This window comes from Panthera tigris, chromosome C1, assembly GCF_018350195.1.
Source record: "Panthera tigris isolate Pti1 chromosome C1, P.tigris_Pti1_mat1.1, whole genome shotgun sequence".
Classification (NCBI taxonomy): Eukaryota; Metazoa; Chordata; class Mammalia; order Carnivora; family Felidae; genus Panthera; species Panthera tigris.
In genome coordinates this window covers 48,412,836-48,430,543 of record NC_056667.1, presented here as the reverse complement: position 1 = coordinate 48,430,543, position 17,708 = coordinate 48,412,836, and the positions used below count along the sequence as shown (strand labels likewise).

Sequence of the window (17,708 nt, the reverse complement as noted above, 5' to 3'; positions counted from 1 at the left end):
TGGACACATTTTAGATGGAGTGCTGAAGTGCTTTGCTAGAGGGTGACAGACAAGAGTCAAGGTGACCCCAAGGTTTTAAGAGCCAGTAAGTGAGAGATGGAAAGAGAATATCCATTGTTTTGCCTCAAAAAGCGAAAAATTGGCACCAAATTGTCTCTCTGAGTGTTTCGTTTTTCTCACTTAGCTCTACAATGTATTTCCATGGATTATGAAATTTCTTCCTGGACCCCACCAAACACTCTTTAGCAACTGGGAGAAACTGAAATTGTTCGTTGCTCAGATGATTGAAAACCACAAGAGAGACTGGAATCCTGACCAAACAAGAGATTTTATTGACGCTTACCTCAAGGAGATGGAAAAGGTGAGGAAATCAGAGTTGTTTCCTGTTTGTTCTTAAAGAGCAAATGGGAGCGTACTCATTTCCTATTGCTGCTGTAACAAATTACCACAAACCTGGGAGCTCCAAATGACACACGTTTATTCTCTTATAGTTCTGGAGGTCAGAAGTCTGAAATCAGTGTTACTGGGCTAAAATCAAGGTGCTGGCAAGGCTGGTCCCTTCTGGAGGCCCTAGAAAAGAATCTGTTTCCTTGACTTCTCCAGCTTCTAGAGGCTGCCTTTGTTCATGGCCCCTTTTTCCATCTTCAAAGCCAGCATGGAGCATCTTCTCTGCTACCGTCCTTCTCTTGCCTCTCTCTTATAAAGACCTTTGTAATTACTTTGGAGCCACTGGAATGATCCAGAATCATCTTCCCATATCAAAATTCTTTTTTTTTTTTTTTAATTTTTTAATGTTTATTTAGTACAGAAGGACAGAGTGTGAGTAGGGGAGGGGCAGAGAGAAGAGGAAGACACAGAATCTGAAGCAGGCTCTAGGCTCTGAGCTGTCAGCACAGAGCCCAACGAGGGGTTCAGGCTTATGAACCATGAGATCATGACCTGAGCTGAAGTAGAATGCTCAACCGACTGAGCCATCCAGGAGCCTCTTGCCATATCAAAATTTTTAACTTAATCGTATCTACAATGTCCCTTTTAGCATATAAGGTAACACCCACAGGTTCCAGAGACTAGGATATGGACATCTCTGTGGGTCATTATTTAGCTTACCACGGGGAGTCAAAATAGAAGCAGTATTTCAGAGTGTAGAAGCAGCATTAATTCAGGATTGATGAGGCAGGTAGAAATAAGGATAGGGGTAAATGATATTTGGCTTGAGTCCTTGGGGATACTCAAATACTGCCTGTTCATCTTCTATTCTATGCTCTTTGCCCATATCTGAAGGAGCTATACACAAAAGGAAAGCTAACAGTTGAGCTTCAAAGAACTCTTTCATTGTTATTTGGATCTGGGCCCAGTTGCCTGCCCCTTCCCTCACCCCCCAGGGCAGAACACAAGAAAAGCTGAGTTGGATGCCAGGGTTCAGCCTCAGGGCCTGAGTGGGACTTCTGCCTTCCTCTTTGATCTTGCTATCATCTACTTTCCAACATTATAGGAAAGAAGGAGGGAAAAGCCAAATTGGATGTGTAGCCTTTAGCCCAGTCACCCCTGTGTTCAATATACCTCGATGCATCAGTATCACTGTCATAATCGTTGACTCGTCAGATTAGTTGTGTCTCCTCTTGGGATTGACCAGACTGGTAGGTTTCTATCCATCTCCCCTTTTATCTCACCTTACTGGCATAACATTAGTAGAAGCATTGATTTCTCCACAAAGGAGGAGACGTCACTTGCTAAATGCTGTGCAGGTATGGAGCCACACACTGAGCAGATTGTTGGCAAATTGAAGCTTCCGGGGCAAAGTGGTAAAGATGAAGGAATTCCATGAGGAATGGTTGATGGAATGAGAGTGGTTTCACCTAGAAAGGAAGACATTAACAGGGAGATACGAGCATTGTTCTCCATAAGAGGAATTCAGATTATTCTTCCTGGTATCAGTACAAACACGTTGAGTATTTGTTATGTGCTCTTTTCATCTCATGTAATTTATAGTGTCATCTTAAGGGGCATGTGTATTTCATTGCTATTTTCTGAAACAGGAAACTGAAGCACAGAGAGATTAAGTGACTTGCCCTAGGTCATACAGAGAGTGAATGGTGTAGCTAATATTGGAACCCTAGTCTGTTGTTCCACTGAACTGCTTCTCTTCCCACTGTACTAATAGATTCTCCCAAATTATAGATATATAAAAAAAAATAAGTGTCTTGATTTTCATCCACCAAAGCCAGCAGAAGTTTCCAGCACTTGGGGCGAGAGGATGCTAATGATATTGCTGTAATAAGTCTCTACCTCTTGAGATGGCCAAAGGGAAAGATATTTCTCCTGGGAATCTTTTCTTCCACATTCTCTCCCTAGGATGAAGCCCCTGTGTGTTGTAGCAACCAAGAACCCACTGAATAAACCTATAACCTTGTGCTTTCTAGAATAGGGGCAATGCTACTTCAAGTTTCCACGAAGAAAACCTCATCTACAGCACCCTGGACCTCTTCTTTGCTGGAACGGAGACAACTTCCACAACACTGCGCTGGGGTCTGCTTTATTTGGCCTTATACCCAGAAATCCAAGGTGAGCATGCCAGTGAGTGCGCCTGGGGCAGGACAGAATGGTGTCTCCTAGAGCATACGGCCCCCAAGTTGGGACTAGAAGATAGGATGGTAGAATGGAAAAACAGTCTTGAGGTGACGTAGACTTGAGAATGGGCACATTCTTCAATTATCCTGTTAGGACTGTGATGGGTTCACATAATCCCAGTGTAACAGAGTCCCTGCCCTCAGGAAACTCAGAATCTAGAGTGAAAACAGTGAAGTCAATGGACACTGTGGTGAGTTTCAGGAAAAGACTTACATTCTTATACGAATGTATCTTGTTACAAGCTTCTAGCCTTTTACGTCATGTCTTCCATTGGCCTGTGGATAATGTTCAGACTCCTGAGTCTGGCATATCATGCTCTCTGATGTTCCTTCTTCTGCCTGTCCAGCCTTAGCTCCACCCACCGTACATGGTGGCCTCACTAAATTACGTGCTGTTTTCTTTGCACTGTCCTTATTCATGCCTCCGCCATCAAGCTTGCTCTTCCCTCTCATCTGCTTCCCCATTTTCTCTACATGGTAAATCACCAGGTGTGCCTGAAGAATCTGCTCAAATACAACCTCCTCTAAGATGCTTCCCCACTCTAATAGGAAACTCCTTACTCTAGAGATGACTTTATTATTACTGGATTATTTTCCTCCTCTAGAGATGACCTAACACACCTCCATTACTATGTGATTGCACATTATTCATATGTCTTCCCCAAAGACTGTCATCCATTCAAAGGCAGTGACTGTTATAATCTTTTTTTTTTTTTTTTCTCTCCAGGACCCAGAGCAAATTTGAGCTGGAGAGATGGGATGCTAGGATACAGTTTTTCAAACTTTGGATAACAGTTTATTAACGGGATATAAAATCAATTTAGTGGATCAAGACCAACATTTTTTCCTAAAATAAAAATAAAGATCAGAGTACTTCCCATGTACAAAGGATAAGATTGTTCATCAAACTTTATTTCTTTCCATATATTTACATAAAAGTATGTTTTATGATTCATGATGTAAAATGCGTTTGGAACTCTGAATTACATTTTCTAAAAAGTTTAAAAGCTATCTCATTAGGATATAGAGTTGGCTTCTGTAATAGGGTCTCCAAAATAACAATAGCTTAAAATGATAGGGCACCTGGGTGGCTCAGTCAGTTGAGCATCCAACTTCAGCTCAGGTCATGATCTCACAGTCCGTGAGTTCAAGCTCAGAGCCTGGAGGCTGCTTCAGGCTCTGTGTCTCCCTCTCTCTCTGCCCCTCCCCTACTTGCTCTCTCTCTCTCTCTTTCTCAAAAATAAATATTAAACAAAAATTTTAAATGATAGAAGTTTATAGTCATCTTCACAGCACCATTATTCACAATAGCCAAAAGGTAGAAACAACCCAAGTGTCTATCAATGGAAGAAAGGATGAATAAAATATGGAATACAATGCAATATTATTCATCCTTAAACAGGAAGGCATTTCTGACATGTGTTATAACACTGATGAACCTTGAAGACATTATGCTAAATTAAATAATACAGTCACGAAAAGACATATACTGTATAATTCCATTTCTATGAGGTTTCTAGGGTAGGCAAATTCATAGAAACAAAGTAGAATGGGGGTTGCCAGGAGTTAGGGTAGGAGAAAATGAGAAGTTATTGTTTAGTGGATGTACAGTTTCAGTTTCTCAAGGTAAAAAGTTCTGGAGATTGGTTGCACAATGTGAATATACATAACATTATTAAACTATACACTTAGATGTGGTTAGCATGGTAAATTTTAGGCCACATATATTTTACCATAATTTTCAAAACTCATTAAATGGTCAGGAAAAAAAGTTCTAGGGGTGCCTGGGTGGCTCAGTCAGTTGAGCGTCTGACTCTTGATTTCAGCTCAGGTCAAGATCCCAGGGTCATGGGATCAAGCCCCATGTTGGGCTCCACACTTAGCACAGAGCCATGTATATATATATATATATAAATATATATTTTTAAATAAATATTTATTTATATTATATATTATAATATTTATAATATATATTTTAAAATAAAAAAATATAAATATATTTTGTACAAATAAAATATATTTAAAAAATTCTTATTTCTGTCAAAATTAAAAAATCTAAGCTTGACTCAGCAGAGCACTTTGGGTTCTAAGCTTCTTCCAACATGTTGCTCTGTTGTATCTAGAATGATGGCCTTGTTTATACTCTTAAAGATGGCTCACCTTGAGGGCTGCCTTTCCACAAGTTGGAAGGGAAGAAGGAAACACCCTTCCTTTAAGGACATGTTTCAAGTACCAAACATTCCTTCTACATTATTCTATTGACCAGAACTTAATCACATGGTCACACTTACAAGGGAATCTGGGAAATGTAGTATGTAGCTGGGTAACCAGGCATCCAGCTAAAAATCTCTTATTGTAGAAAAAAAAAAAAAAAGGAAAACAGCTATATTGGGGCACAATTAGAAGCGTCTTTGATGTGTTGGGTGCTCACCTAAACCAGTTCGTGTAAATCTCAAGACGTCCTTAAGAGGAAGGTAGATTTATCCTTACTGGTAAGAAGAGAAAACAGGCTCACAGAGTTTAAGTAACTTGCAGTAGTAATGTTGTAGAGCAAGAGTTTGCAACCAGATTTGTCTAAAACCCAGGCCCACTTTCTACTCATATAGTTCCTGAGAAATCAGAGCCTATACAGCCTGCTATAGTTTTAGTCATTTTGATCCTGGATGCCATTCTTTAGTTTAATCAGGCTTAAGGAAAGTTGTGGAAGAGGAGAATAATAGAACCTTCTTTTCCAGAAAAAGTCCAAGCTGAGATCGACAGGGTGATTGGCCAGTCGCACATACCAAGCACAGCCGCTCGAGAGTCCATGCCCTACACCAATGCCTTCATCCATGAGGTGCAACGAATGGGAAACATCATCCCCCTGAATGTGCCCAGGGAAGTGATAGAGGATACCACGCTAGCTGGCTACTACCTGCCCAAGGTAACCAGGGACTCTCAGCCTCAGATCTTCAAACCCATCTTTTAGAGCTCTGAACTGGAAAGTGACTCATACTCTTGCCTTAGGGAATCACTTAAATGGGAAAGAGATATATTATACCTGAGATAATACTAGTTTTTTTCTCCATGTGTGATCTTTGGAACATTAATCCAATGAGATGTTAATAGGTATTAGGGAGGGGAAAGGGGATTCCTAGGTCAAATATGTTTAGGCAGAGACCGGCTTTTCTTTGCTGTGGGATGTCTCAGTGGGTTTTTTTATTTGTTTGTTTGTTTTTACTATGTAATGTGCATTATGCGTCTTTGTGGGGATACAGCAAGCAGCAGTTCTCAGACTTTGCCACGGAGCCCTTTTCTTTGCCTTTGTGGAGCTTCTCACAGCGCTAGGAACCTGCCAGACTTGGAAAATTCTGCTTCACAATCCTGGGGTTCTAGAATATTAAAATAGGAAGGGACATTTGAGACCACCTGGGTCAATATCACATTAATGCTGGAGTACTTTTTCCAGCTTTTACTTACAGACCTGTCATGGGACTGCCTCACAAAGGAAACCAGTCCAGGTGTATGCAATATGAATTAGAAAAAGAGAGAAAGGAACCAATACTTATTAAGCAATGAGTATGTAACATGGGCTATATAGATTTTTTCAAAATGTATTCATCAGTCTTCAGAATACCTATTATTCCCATTTTATAAATTGGAAACTCGAGGTTCAGGAGTGATAAAGCTTGCATAAGATCTCTCAACTACAAAGTGACAAGAGTTGGGTTCCAGAACCAGATCGGTTTTGTTTCCCAGGCTCATCTTTTTTGTACTACACCATGTTCTCTCCACAGGAGTTGCCTTACTTGGACTTTAAAAGAGTCTCCCTGCAAGTGTTCTCAGTTGGCCCCTGTTAAATTCCTGTCCTCACAAAGGAAATTCTGTTCTCGCTCTGCCCACCAGTCTTAAGATCTAGGCAGACAGCTCTCCTCTGCCCTCTGGTGTCGTCTCTGCACATTGCACATTTACAGTTCCTTTGCTTTCTCAGGGTGTAGGTCGGCTTCTGTGGATCCATTCCAGTTTGTCTAGATCCCTCTGTGTGTGTCTTACCGGCAACTTCTCTCAATAGGCAGAACCAGGGGAGCTTACCTATTCCTGTCCTATTCCTACGGCTGTTTCCATTCACTGTTTTCTTATTGATAGACATCTCGTGGGTGAAGGCTTAACTCTAAATTATTTCACAGGTGCAGTTTGCATTTTTCTAGCAATTCATTTAGCTCAACAGACTCATTCTAGCACTGGCTTTAAAGATCAGCTTTAATAAAGATCCTGGGAACTGAGAGATCTTAGTGACTATATCTTGTAGAGGCCAGGAGCCATGCCTTTGACATGAACTAGACCTTGTACAGATCACGGCTTTACCTCTTCCCACTGCGTAACTGTGGGCATATCACTTAACCTCTCAGAGCTAAGACTTATCTATCTGTAAAATGCCATTTAAAACTACTTCATGGTTGGAGAGAAAATGAGGTCATGCATGTAGTGTTTAGTGTAGAAAGTGCTCAAAATAGCAGTGATTTACTAACTTAACAAATATCCAGTAAGCATCTAAAAGGCTCCCACCTGGGAAAACAACTCTGAACAAAATAATCATGCAAGTATATACTTACAAACCACGGAAACTGCCCAGAGGGGAGAACCCACTGGTTTCCATAAAGATACAGGCCAGCTGGAATGGGGAGGAGGGGCACGAGTGGTCTGAGAGGGCTTTCAAAGGGAAGTGGTGTGTGAGCTGAGGATTAACGAGTGATGGAGAGTTAGCTCAGTGACAAAGTAGGGAGGAAGGGCATCCAGGCAAGGAGAACAGCTTATAAAAAGGCCTAGAAATGAGTGGGAACATAGCATGTTTGGGAAGCTGAAAGGCGGCGTCTGGAGTGCAAGTGCAGGAAGAAGGAGAGTGGTCCAGACAGGGGTCAGGAGATGGGTCTCTCCCCTAAGGGTGATGGGAAGCCAGTGAAGGGTGTTCAAGGTGTGGGTGGGTGGCTGGGGGTTGGCATCATTCTATCATGTCCAAAGCTCACTCTGCTTTTAGCGCGTGGAGCAGATTGAAAGGGGAGAGAGGCCACGGGCATGGTGGGCAGCTCTTACAAGACTGTAGGCAAGGCAGCTGGTAGCCTGGATCAGAGGCGGGGGTGGACACAGAATGGAAGTGACAGAACCAAGAGACATTTAAAGTAAAAGTGAGCTGCCTCACTAAAGGATTGGATGAAGGCAGAATGAGGGAAAGGGAGACAACACAGAGGACTTCTCGTTTCTTGTTGTGTCCTTCGATGAATAGTGGTTCCCTTCACTGGGGGACCTGATCCTATTATTAAGCCTTCTGTGGAGTATACCAGACACTAAAGGGAAGAGAATGGGAAAAAGAGAGATGCATGGGGTATCTTTTACCTGGGGAGAGCTGCCAGAGTTATCACTTCGCTGAGCGGCTGGGTTGATTTGGGTATGGTACTGACTAGCTAGCTGTTGCATTATTCTCTCTGGTGTAGACATGTCCCTGTAGAAAGATACATTCTGCAGTCAGTAGAAGCTACACTTCTCTGATAAAATTCCCTGCAAGCCCATCATTTTAAGCTATACCATTGCAAAGAGCAGGGTGGCTGGGGGGGTGGGGGGGCTGGGTAGGGATTAGGCTCAGAAGACAGTGAGTTGGGGAGTGTGAGGGAGTCTGGGGTGTGGTCAAGCCCTGGCATGGGAGTCAGGTGACTGCTGCACTTCTGAGTACACGTGTTGCATGGGTCAAGCCTCGCCTGAGTGTTTTCTGCCTTTTCTAGGGAACCGTGATCGTTACCAATCTGACTGCACTGCACAGGGACCCAACAGAATGGGCCACCCCCGACAGGTTCAATCCGGAGCATTTTCTGGAGAATGGACAGTTTAAGAAAAGGGAATACTTTCTGCCTTTCTCAGTAGGTGAGTTGTGACAAAAGGAGTGTGAGAATCCACAGTCCCTCTTTTGGCCCTTCCCTACCCTTTTCCCCGTCATGCTTGGCTTTTTGAAGGTTTCCAGATAGCCCTGTTCAGTGTGACTCCCCTCCTGCTGTTCTCCACACCTGTGGATTCCTTACTTCCTCAGACCTTGCTTGCATCTGATGGAGGTTTTAGCTTTACTTTGTTCTGTTCCCCAGAACACTGGGGACAGAGATTCAGTCCCCATCTCTCGCTCACAAAGAAGGTTGGATATTTGCTATCTCTATAGAGGTTTTAAATGTCTCAAGTTCTTTTTAAAAGCCACCCACTCACATAGAGCTAGAGGCAATTTATAAAAATAGGATGGGGGTGGGGCAAGGAAAGGGGCTACTTGTTTATCATTATGGCCATCAGGAATGACTCTGGATGCCACTGTCCTAACTAGGTGGGATTCTACCCTAAGAGGCGCTTTTGATTTTTACAATTTTAATTACCCTTTAAAAATCTGGCTAATACATTTATATGGTACAAAGCTTGTAAAGTACAAAAGAGGATGTAGTGAAAACTCTCACATGTTTCTAAGCCAGCCAGTTCCAAAAGGGTGTTTTAATTCTTAACATTGTAAAATGAATAACAAAAATTCTTAGAATATTCCAGGTATTGAGTTAGGGTATTTTGCTTAGATTTTTTTCAAGTAATTCCCTGATTCCTGAATTCTATAAAGATTTCTTGGGCATCTATTACGTGTCAAGCATCAACTCTGAGGATTTGACAATGAATGAAGTGGAAAAGAAAAAAAAAACTGCTCTCATTAGCATGTGCTCTGGTGTAACATTGCAGGGTTCACATTACTAGAACCACTTCAAAGATAAAGAGACTGAGGCTTAGAAGGGTAACTTAGATGATCTAAAGTCATCAAATTCATGTGGCAGAGCTAGAACTCAGTGTTAACCAGATTTATCAAAAACTAAAGCCTGTGTTCTTCTTAGCACTGTCTCCTAAACATACACATATATGTACGTATATATAATATATTATTTAGTTATATACATATAACTAAATGCTACACGGAGCCCATACTGTGGAATGCACGATAGTCTGCTTATCATTAACTTAAAAATAAATACAGATTGCTTTTCTGATCCAATATCCTTTTGCTGTTGATGACACTAGGGCTCAGAAGGGGAGGAACTGGAATTTGAACCCATGTGATAAGACCTGAAGTCCAAGGTGCAGCACCGCCCTGAGTGTTATCTGGGCTGATTTCTGATTAGAGCTTCTTTGTCTTTCTTCACCTGATTCCAAGTCATCTTTGCTCACATTGGACAAATCCCTCCCTGATAGGAAAGCTGCTGTGAGATATAGGAATACCTTCCAGTCTTCTGTCTACAGTAACTACAAGTTTTATATTTCAGTACCAAGTCCCAGCCGTCTATTTCAAGGATTGGATTATAATTATTTTTGCCTCACTGGTGCTTTGCTATTGAGAATTTTATCACACCCTCTTAATTACAGACTTCATTTGCAAGCACATTATCTCATTTAATCTTTGCAGCCACCCAGTTATTAATAACTAGGAAAGCGATCAGTATTTCCTTTCTTCATATAAGGAAACTAAGAATAAGAGAGTGGTTTCTTATCCAGGGAATGAGGCAGAACAGGGCCTACGAGTTAAGGTTTTATACTTCTCATCTACTGGTGTCTTTAGCACAACTAGAATATAACTCTCTTCCCCCTTCAAGTCCCTTTCACTTTGATTCAGAGTTCATTCCACAGGTGTCAGCATACGTACGCATAACAAACAGTCCACGAACGCAGTGGCTCAAAATGATAAGTTATTAAAACAATATTAGTGCTTACAAATCTACACTTCAGTTAGGGAGTTCTGGTCTTAGGTGGGTGTGTTTATGTGTTTGGGAGGTCAGCTGGCTGAAAGGCTGATCTGGGACCTCAGCTGCAACCACAGGGCTTTCCATGTTACCTCTCATTCTCTGTCAAGCTAGCCTGAGTTTGTTTACATGGTAGCCATAAGATCCCAAGGAGGAGAATGGGTGGAGCTAGAGAGTGTAATGCTAAGCGAAATAAGTCAGAGAAAGACAAATACCATATTTCACTCATAGGTGGAATTTAAGAAACAAAGCAAACCAGTAAAGGAAAAAAAAAAAAGAAGAAGAGAGAAAGACAAACCAAGAAACAGACTCTTAACTATAGAGAACAAACTGAGGGTTACCAGAGGGGAGGTGGGTGGGGGATGGGTGAAAAAGTGATGGGGATTAAGGAGTGCACCTGTTGTGAGGAGCACTGAGGAATGAATAGAACTGTTGGAGCACTATGGTGTACTCCTGAAACTAATATAACACTGAATGTTATCTATCCTGCAATTAAAATAAACAGCTTTGTAAAAAAAAAAAAAAAAAAAAATGCCAGTCATAGAAGTTGAAGCATCACTTGCATGTCAGCCAAATGCAACAGCTAACACTCAACTGGTCCTTTTACAATAAAGGGCACTATCGGGACCACTGGCAAAACCTGACTGGGGATCTCAGGAGGAAATGGTGGTGATGCATCAGTGTTTCCTTGAGTTGGTGGTTATATTGTAGTTATGTCGGAGAATGTCCCTGTTTGTAGGAAACACATAACTAAAGAGTTCACAGGTAATGTAGACAGTGTATGCTCAGATAACTTGGGAGAAACAAGCTCTTTGTATTATTTTTGCAACTTTTCTGTACTTTGAAAGTGTTTCAGAATAAAAGGCATGATAGGGAAAGTAGAACAGTAAATAAATAACTGTAACATACAGAAAGCTATCTTAATAATATTGCCACCCAAAATGTTTCACTTAAGAAGTATTTTCAATCATATTCTTCCAATTTTTGAGAATTAACCAGATGAAGTTAATGCTAAGCTCTTTCGCAGCTAGAATATTTATTATTATCCAGGTGATATGTTAAAATACTTTGTTTTGCTGTGTAAGTTATTGAATTCTTTGCTCTATTTGGATTCAGTATGTAGCCCACACAATATATAAAATAAGGTTCCCATCTTACACACACACACACTCTCACACACACACACACACACACACACACACACACGTTTCCCTTGATAACTGAAGAGGTTACTTAATTAGTCCCAAATCACAGGGCTAGAATTGGAGGAGTTGAATTGGCTCTCCCTTCTTCTGCTTCCAGGTCCTCCCTCACTAACAGGGATTGGGATGTGGCTAGGTTGGTGCCAAGTGTGACCTAAGAGATCCAGCAAGGGCCCCACATCAGAAGCAAAAACCCCACTGGGGAAAAGACCACTGTATATAAGACGGACTATTCAAGGAGGAAACCTGAGATAATTCCAATGCAGAGGGCCATCAATGGCCATGAGGTCCCCAGTCATTAAGAAGGAAAACACGACATGGGGGACAGATGTCCTACATTTTAGAAAACCTGCTCTGACATTCACTGGCTTCTACTTTTCAACAGTTTTGTTATCTGCTAGTGTTGTTGTTTGCTGATTGATTTTGAAAAGTCTTCAGGCTACACATTCACCTTCTAGGTCAACCCAGGCCTCCCTCCTCTTCTGGTCCCTCACCCTGTACCTTCGCCCTGTGCGTCAGCTGCTTGACCCTTGAAAGCATTGGAGTCCAGACTTATACTCGGCCTGGCTGGCTATCAGATTAAAGGAGCCTCCATACGTAAAGCCGTGGGGCCTTCCAGCCCCTTCTCCTACTCAGGTTTTGCAAGAAGTAGATGTCAGCCCCACATTAGATGGGAAGATGACCTATCTTATGCTTTTGTCTTCCAGGAAAGCGGGTGTGCCTTGGAGAACAGTTGGCCAAGTCTGAGCTGTTTATCTTCCTCACTTCCCTTGTGCAAAAATTTACCTTCAGGGCCCCCGACAATGAGAAGTTGAGTCTGAAGTTCAGAATGGGCATCACAGTCTCCCCAGTCAGCCACCGCCTCTGTGCAGTCCCTCGGTCTTGAAGTTGTCAGGGAGTGACCCTGAGGGACGATCGGAGGAATTGGATTCAGGAAGCTCCATGCAAATCCCAGCTTTGCTGTCTCCTCTGATGGAGCCTTGAGCAGATCTTTTACGTTGTGAATGATTTACCCTTTTCATCCAGGAGATGAAAAGCAGATACTGGTTCCTGCTCTCAAGGAAGAACTATTACAAAAACCAGAGGGAGAATGGACTTTGAGTGATTCGGAAACCATAAAGCTTATCATAAAAGTTCTAGCTGAAATCTGCCTCTTTCTTGCCAGCTTCCTTAGACACGGATTTGCTTCTGGCCTGTGGAGGTAGCTCAGGTCAAAGTGGTGCCAAATGGTTGGTAAGAGTTAGAATGTGGACCCTGAGGCAGCCAGAGGCTAGCCACAAATGCGCTCACTCGTGGTAGCACTGTGCAAGCATTATCTTGCTCCGGCCTCAGAATGGCCCTCTGGCAAGTCAGCAGGGCAACTGTCACCCCCTATGTATAGGCGGGTTTCTAAGAAGCAGCAGTTTGTAAGGTTTACCTAAAGAAACACTACCTTGGCCTTGAACTCAGGAGCAAGCAGAGGGCAACCACTGTCAACTAAACCTGGGGAACAGGTTTGGGAAACAATGTGGAATTATCTTCTTTGAGGGTCACTCTTTGCCTCAATTCCTCTATCAGGCATTTATTCTCAAGCTGTTCGCATTGGATTTAACTATGTGGTGCGTGTGAGTTTTCTTGCAAGTAGATGGGTCAGTTTTTGAATGGTAAGTATTACCAGCCTAAACTCAACTGAGCCCTGGTATAGTAGGGAACCAGAAATGCCAGGATCCTGCTCAACCCTTCTGTACGTATTTGCTGAAGGGAGACAATGGCCATAAAATGGAAGGCCGAGTAACACTCATGGTCCGTGGAGTTTTGACACCAACCCCAATGCAAACACACACAAAGCCACCTGGGAAACTGGACTAAACCACATAGAAGATCTTTTTTTCCCTAAGGTAGAGACTCTGTGTGCTTCTGCCTGCTATTTGGAACTTTGTTACCACCACTGAATCAACCTCCTGTTACCCTGATGGATGACGAGAAACACATAGCTCAGGCATTACTGTTATGTTGCCCTGGCTGCCAGCTACCCAACCACCCGAGCTGTGCTCAGACCCTCCGACGTGAGCTGGACCTGAGCACATCCAGCAGCCGAACGAACGTAGATGCATGAGTGATCCCAGCTGAGACAAGAGTTGCCCAACTGAACTCAGCCTAAACCGCTCACCTTAGATGTGTGAGTTAAATGGTTGTTTGAAGCCACTATGTTTTCAGCTGTATTGTTATACGACAATAGTTAACGAATACATTCCTACAGGGCAGGAACAGTATCCGTCTGGTTTAAGAACAGTGCCCTGAACATGATAGGGCTCAATAGTGAATTAATGGATAAAATAAGGTAGAATAATTGTGGGCTAATGTTAGATTGGACCAGTCGCTCCAAATCAGATCTCTGCCGCTGCGCCTCTGTCCTTGTCACCTCATTCTAATGACCTGTTTCTCAGTCCTGATGCCAACTTCTGTTATAATCCTTTAGGAACACAGTGAAGGAGTACAGGTTTGTTCTGACCTCACTGTTTCCTTCCATTTCCCAGGTGGCTTTCTGGAATGGGGCCACCTATCCCTCTTCCCCAGGCTTAGTTCTCAAGAACAGGCTGATGTCCCTGGATGGGTATTTTGTACTGTCTGGTTCACACTGTGTTTCTGTGCATTCACCGTGAGCTATGTGTTCTGCTCTGAAAAGCTAAGAACTTTTCCCTGTGCTTTTGAAGCAGATAAGAAATGAAATTAAGCAAGAATAAAGGGTCAAATGCAACGGGTCACTTTCAGGGGCTGGCACAGAATCTCTGATGATGCCTGTTGCAACAGTCAGGGTCAGAAGAGAGGCTTCTCTTAGCCCCAGTACATGAAAGGTCCAAAGATATCACAGGGCTCTTGTCATATATATAACAACATTAAAAGATGTGGGTGGGGTGGGGGAGTATAGCATGGAGAGTCAGGTGACTGGGGGCCAGGCCTGAATTCAGTTCTGAGTTTTACCATTTATTCACTTTTGCTTGTGAATTAAACAGGCTACTTTATCTTCCTGAATTCACATCCTAATCTGCAAAATAGAATTAAATAACACCTGCTGTGGTAAATTATGAGACTGGTCAAAAGACCCACTATCCCTCTCTGGGTTGCCTTTCTTTGTGGTGCTCTTTCCACGGGACTTTTTTATATAATCACCCTGATACATCCAAGAATGGCCATGACATTCGCTCAGTAAAATGAGAGCACAAGTTCCACAAGTTCAACATGTTTCTTTTTTCTCTGCCATGAGACTAGCAATGTCCCAGATAAGGGTCTGCAGCCTACATCCAGGTGACAAAGACAGAAAGCAGAGTCCTAGCTGATTCAAGATGGACACGAGATATGACAAACCTATTTTGTTTTGAGCCACTAAGACTTTGGGATTATTAGTTATGCAGCATAAGTTATCCTAAACTGACAGACACATCAGCATTTTAATTGTGAGGACCATATAGATTTATGTTTGTAGTTACTGTGAACACCAAATATATGTGTGTCTCTATATATACATAATATATAAAATGTTACTTTAATACATATTAAATACTTAAACATAAATTTATATATTATATATAGTGTATATCGTATATATTATATTAAACAAAGTAACAGTGTATTTGGCATATAATAAATTGTGGTTGCAATGCTATTATAGTTATTTCAGACAAAACATTTTTGTTATTTCTACGCCTTTTTTTCTAGACAATTTGATCTTTTCCTCACTGGAGTCACAGAACAATATGTTCCCCCTACTGACTCCAGGGTCAGCATAGGCCCTTTCGCAGGGCTGCTGCATGGTGAAACCCCAGGTGCTACCACTGGCTGTCCTCCCCTTGTAGTGAGTGGCATCCTCTGGAGTTGGACTGTGGATGGCCACGGGTAGGGGCCTGCTCCTTGGCCGGGCGGGCGTAGGATAATTTTTGTGATCGGAAAGCTGCTCACCTCATCAACCATGTCTCTCAGTATTTCTGCCAAACTAGTGAGCTCCTATCAATTCCCTAGACAGGTTAGGTCCTCTGTCATTTTCACGTCTTTATATAAGCTATTTTTTTCTATAAGAAGTCTCTCATCACACGTGGCATACCTAGCCCTACATGTCAGCTCTTCAATGACATTTTTCTTGACTCTCAGCTGGTTGGTTGCTTCCTCCTTCATTCTCTGAGAGTTTTATTCCAAAGCTTTAAAGTCCTATATCCATGTAATCTCTCCCAGTTACCCTGAGCTTTTTGGGGGTGCCTGTGCCTGAGTTTTGGTGCATATAGGAGATGCTCGGTAAATGTTTGTTGGACCTATGGGCTGGGGGTGAGCCGCCAAGTGACTACAGCAGAACAGAAGCTTTAAAGGTGCAGGGTGGCAAGCATTTCCTGCTGCTGTGCAAGAAGCCTCTTAGTTCTATGTGCCTCAAGTTCACAGTCCGAGACTGCATACTAAGGTCCCTGCTACTTCCAGAATCCTGATTTGTGGGGAGAAGAACTTCCGAAATGGCAAATCAAGGACCTCCAAAAGCCACTCCTCTATAAAAGCAACAAGCAAAGTAGCAAAAGTTGTCAGAGCCAGCATTTCTGGAACCCTGAAAAGTAACCAAAGTCTTGCAACAATCTGAGCATTTGTTTAAGGCAGAAAAAATAAAAATAAAAGAGCTGGGTCTCAATCAGAACGGCAAGCGCTGTGGCATGTGAACCTGCCCTATTCCTGCTCTCTTCTCCCCAGCTCTGCAGTCTCCTTGAAAAGCAGCAGCCTCCCAACTATGGAGGTGAGACAGCCAAGTGCCAAGCAACCACTGGAGGGAGCGGGGTAGGGGTGGGGTGGGGAGGGTGGGCAGCTGGAGCAGCCCGAAGGCACCGTGCCCAAACAGCGGTCGCTACCTGACCTGTCTGGCAGTTCCCTGAAAAACCCCATTTTCAGGGCGTATCTTTTTTTGACCTGACTCAAAGTTCAGTCTGTGTGAACCACACCATAAGGCATTCGTTTAAAACAAAAATCGGTAACAATTGTACCACACTGTGGTCACCCCAGGTGGCAATACCCAATGGTGCTAAGGAGAGGATGAAAAGGGAAAACCCGGGAAGGAGATGTCCATGGGGCTTCCAACAGTTCTGGCATATTTCTGGGAATCTAAATGGCCAGGTACATGCAAGGACCGTGTGTGTGGCCAGGAAGGACCTGGCAAGGCCCAGATCTCTCACTCTGGCCAAGCCTGAGGCTCACAGGAGGAAAGCAGGAAATGAAGGCTAAGACAGAGTTGTGAAGTACCTGCTAGAGTGTCAGATGTAACCTGACTCCTATGCAGAGCCCTGAGAGGCTTCAAGGCATTTAAGGAAACTTCTGTCCACAGGGTAGCTGAACTCAGTGCTAACAGAGGAGAATGCCCACCGGCTGCCCTTAAGGAGGAAAGAAATTTTACAGAATCAGCTCCAGAAAGTCACCAGACAACAAGCAACAAAAATAACAACAGCAATAATAACAGACCTGGGTGGTTCCTGATCTCCAGAGTCTCCTCATTATACCATTTAAAATGTCAAATTTTTAACAAACAAGTTATAAACCACGTAAAGAAACAGGAAACTATGGCCGACGCACAGGATCCAGAGCAAACAACAGAAACTCCCTGAGGATGCCCAGACAGTGGATTTATGAAACAAAAAAAACTTAAGATGAGTTATTTTTAACAGCTTTAAATTATTAATAAATTCTAACTAATATTTATTTCAGTTTAAAAGACTTTAATGTGAAATATTTTTGCACATATTTTTGGTGTGCAACTTGTCTTTGTATGTAAGTATGCACTGTGAAAAAAATCACCACAATCAAGCTACATAACTTATCCATCCTCTTTATAGTTAACCTTGTATGTGTGTGGGGGGGGGGGGGGGGGGAGGTGGTGGTGGTGGTGGTGAAGATCTATCCTCCTAGAAAATGTCAAGTACAAAATGCAGTAGTGTTAACTATCATCACCACGATGAACATTAGATCTCCAGAACTTTTCACCCCACATAACTGAACCTTTTTGTACACTTTAATGAACATCTCCCCATTTCCCACACCCCCCAGCCCCTGGCAACCACAATTTTACCCTGTGCATTTATGAGTTCGGCTTCTTAGATTTC

General features: G+C 42.7%; 1 protein-coding gene and 1 long non-coding RNA gene across 2 annotated transcripts in view; one reads left to right on the top strand and one right to left on the bottom strand.

The window, feature by feature from the left end:
• The window catches only part of LOC102958105 (cytochrome P450 2J2), a 29,862-nt gene extending 17,109 nt beyond the window's left edge, over positions 1-12,753 (top strand). The window contains exons 5-9 of the mRNA XM_007089904.3: positions 185-361; positions 2,421-2,562; positions 5,363-5,550; positions 8,381-8,519; positions 12,315-12,753. Coding sequence (XP_007089966.2) covers positions 185-361; positions 2,421-2,562; positions 5,363-5,550; positions 8,381-8,519; positions 12,315-12,493 — 825 coding nt within the window. The 3' untranslated portion in view covers positions 12,494-12,753. The remainder of the gene's footprint in view (positions 1-184; positions 362-2,420; positions 2,563-5,362; positions 5,551-8,380; positions 8,520-12,314) is intronic.
• On the bottom strand, positions 5,811-12,499 carry LOC122241400. The gene is made up of 3 exons (XR_006221511.1): positions 12,394-12,499; positions 7,998-8,103; positions 5,811-5,998 (listed from the first exon to the last, which is right to left on the bottom strand). It is a non-coding gene; the product is annotated as an uncharacterized LOC122241400 (long non-coding RNA).
• Positions 12,754-17,708: the final 4,955 nt, after the last annotated feature.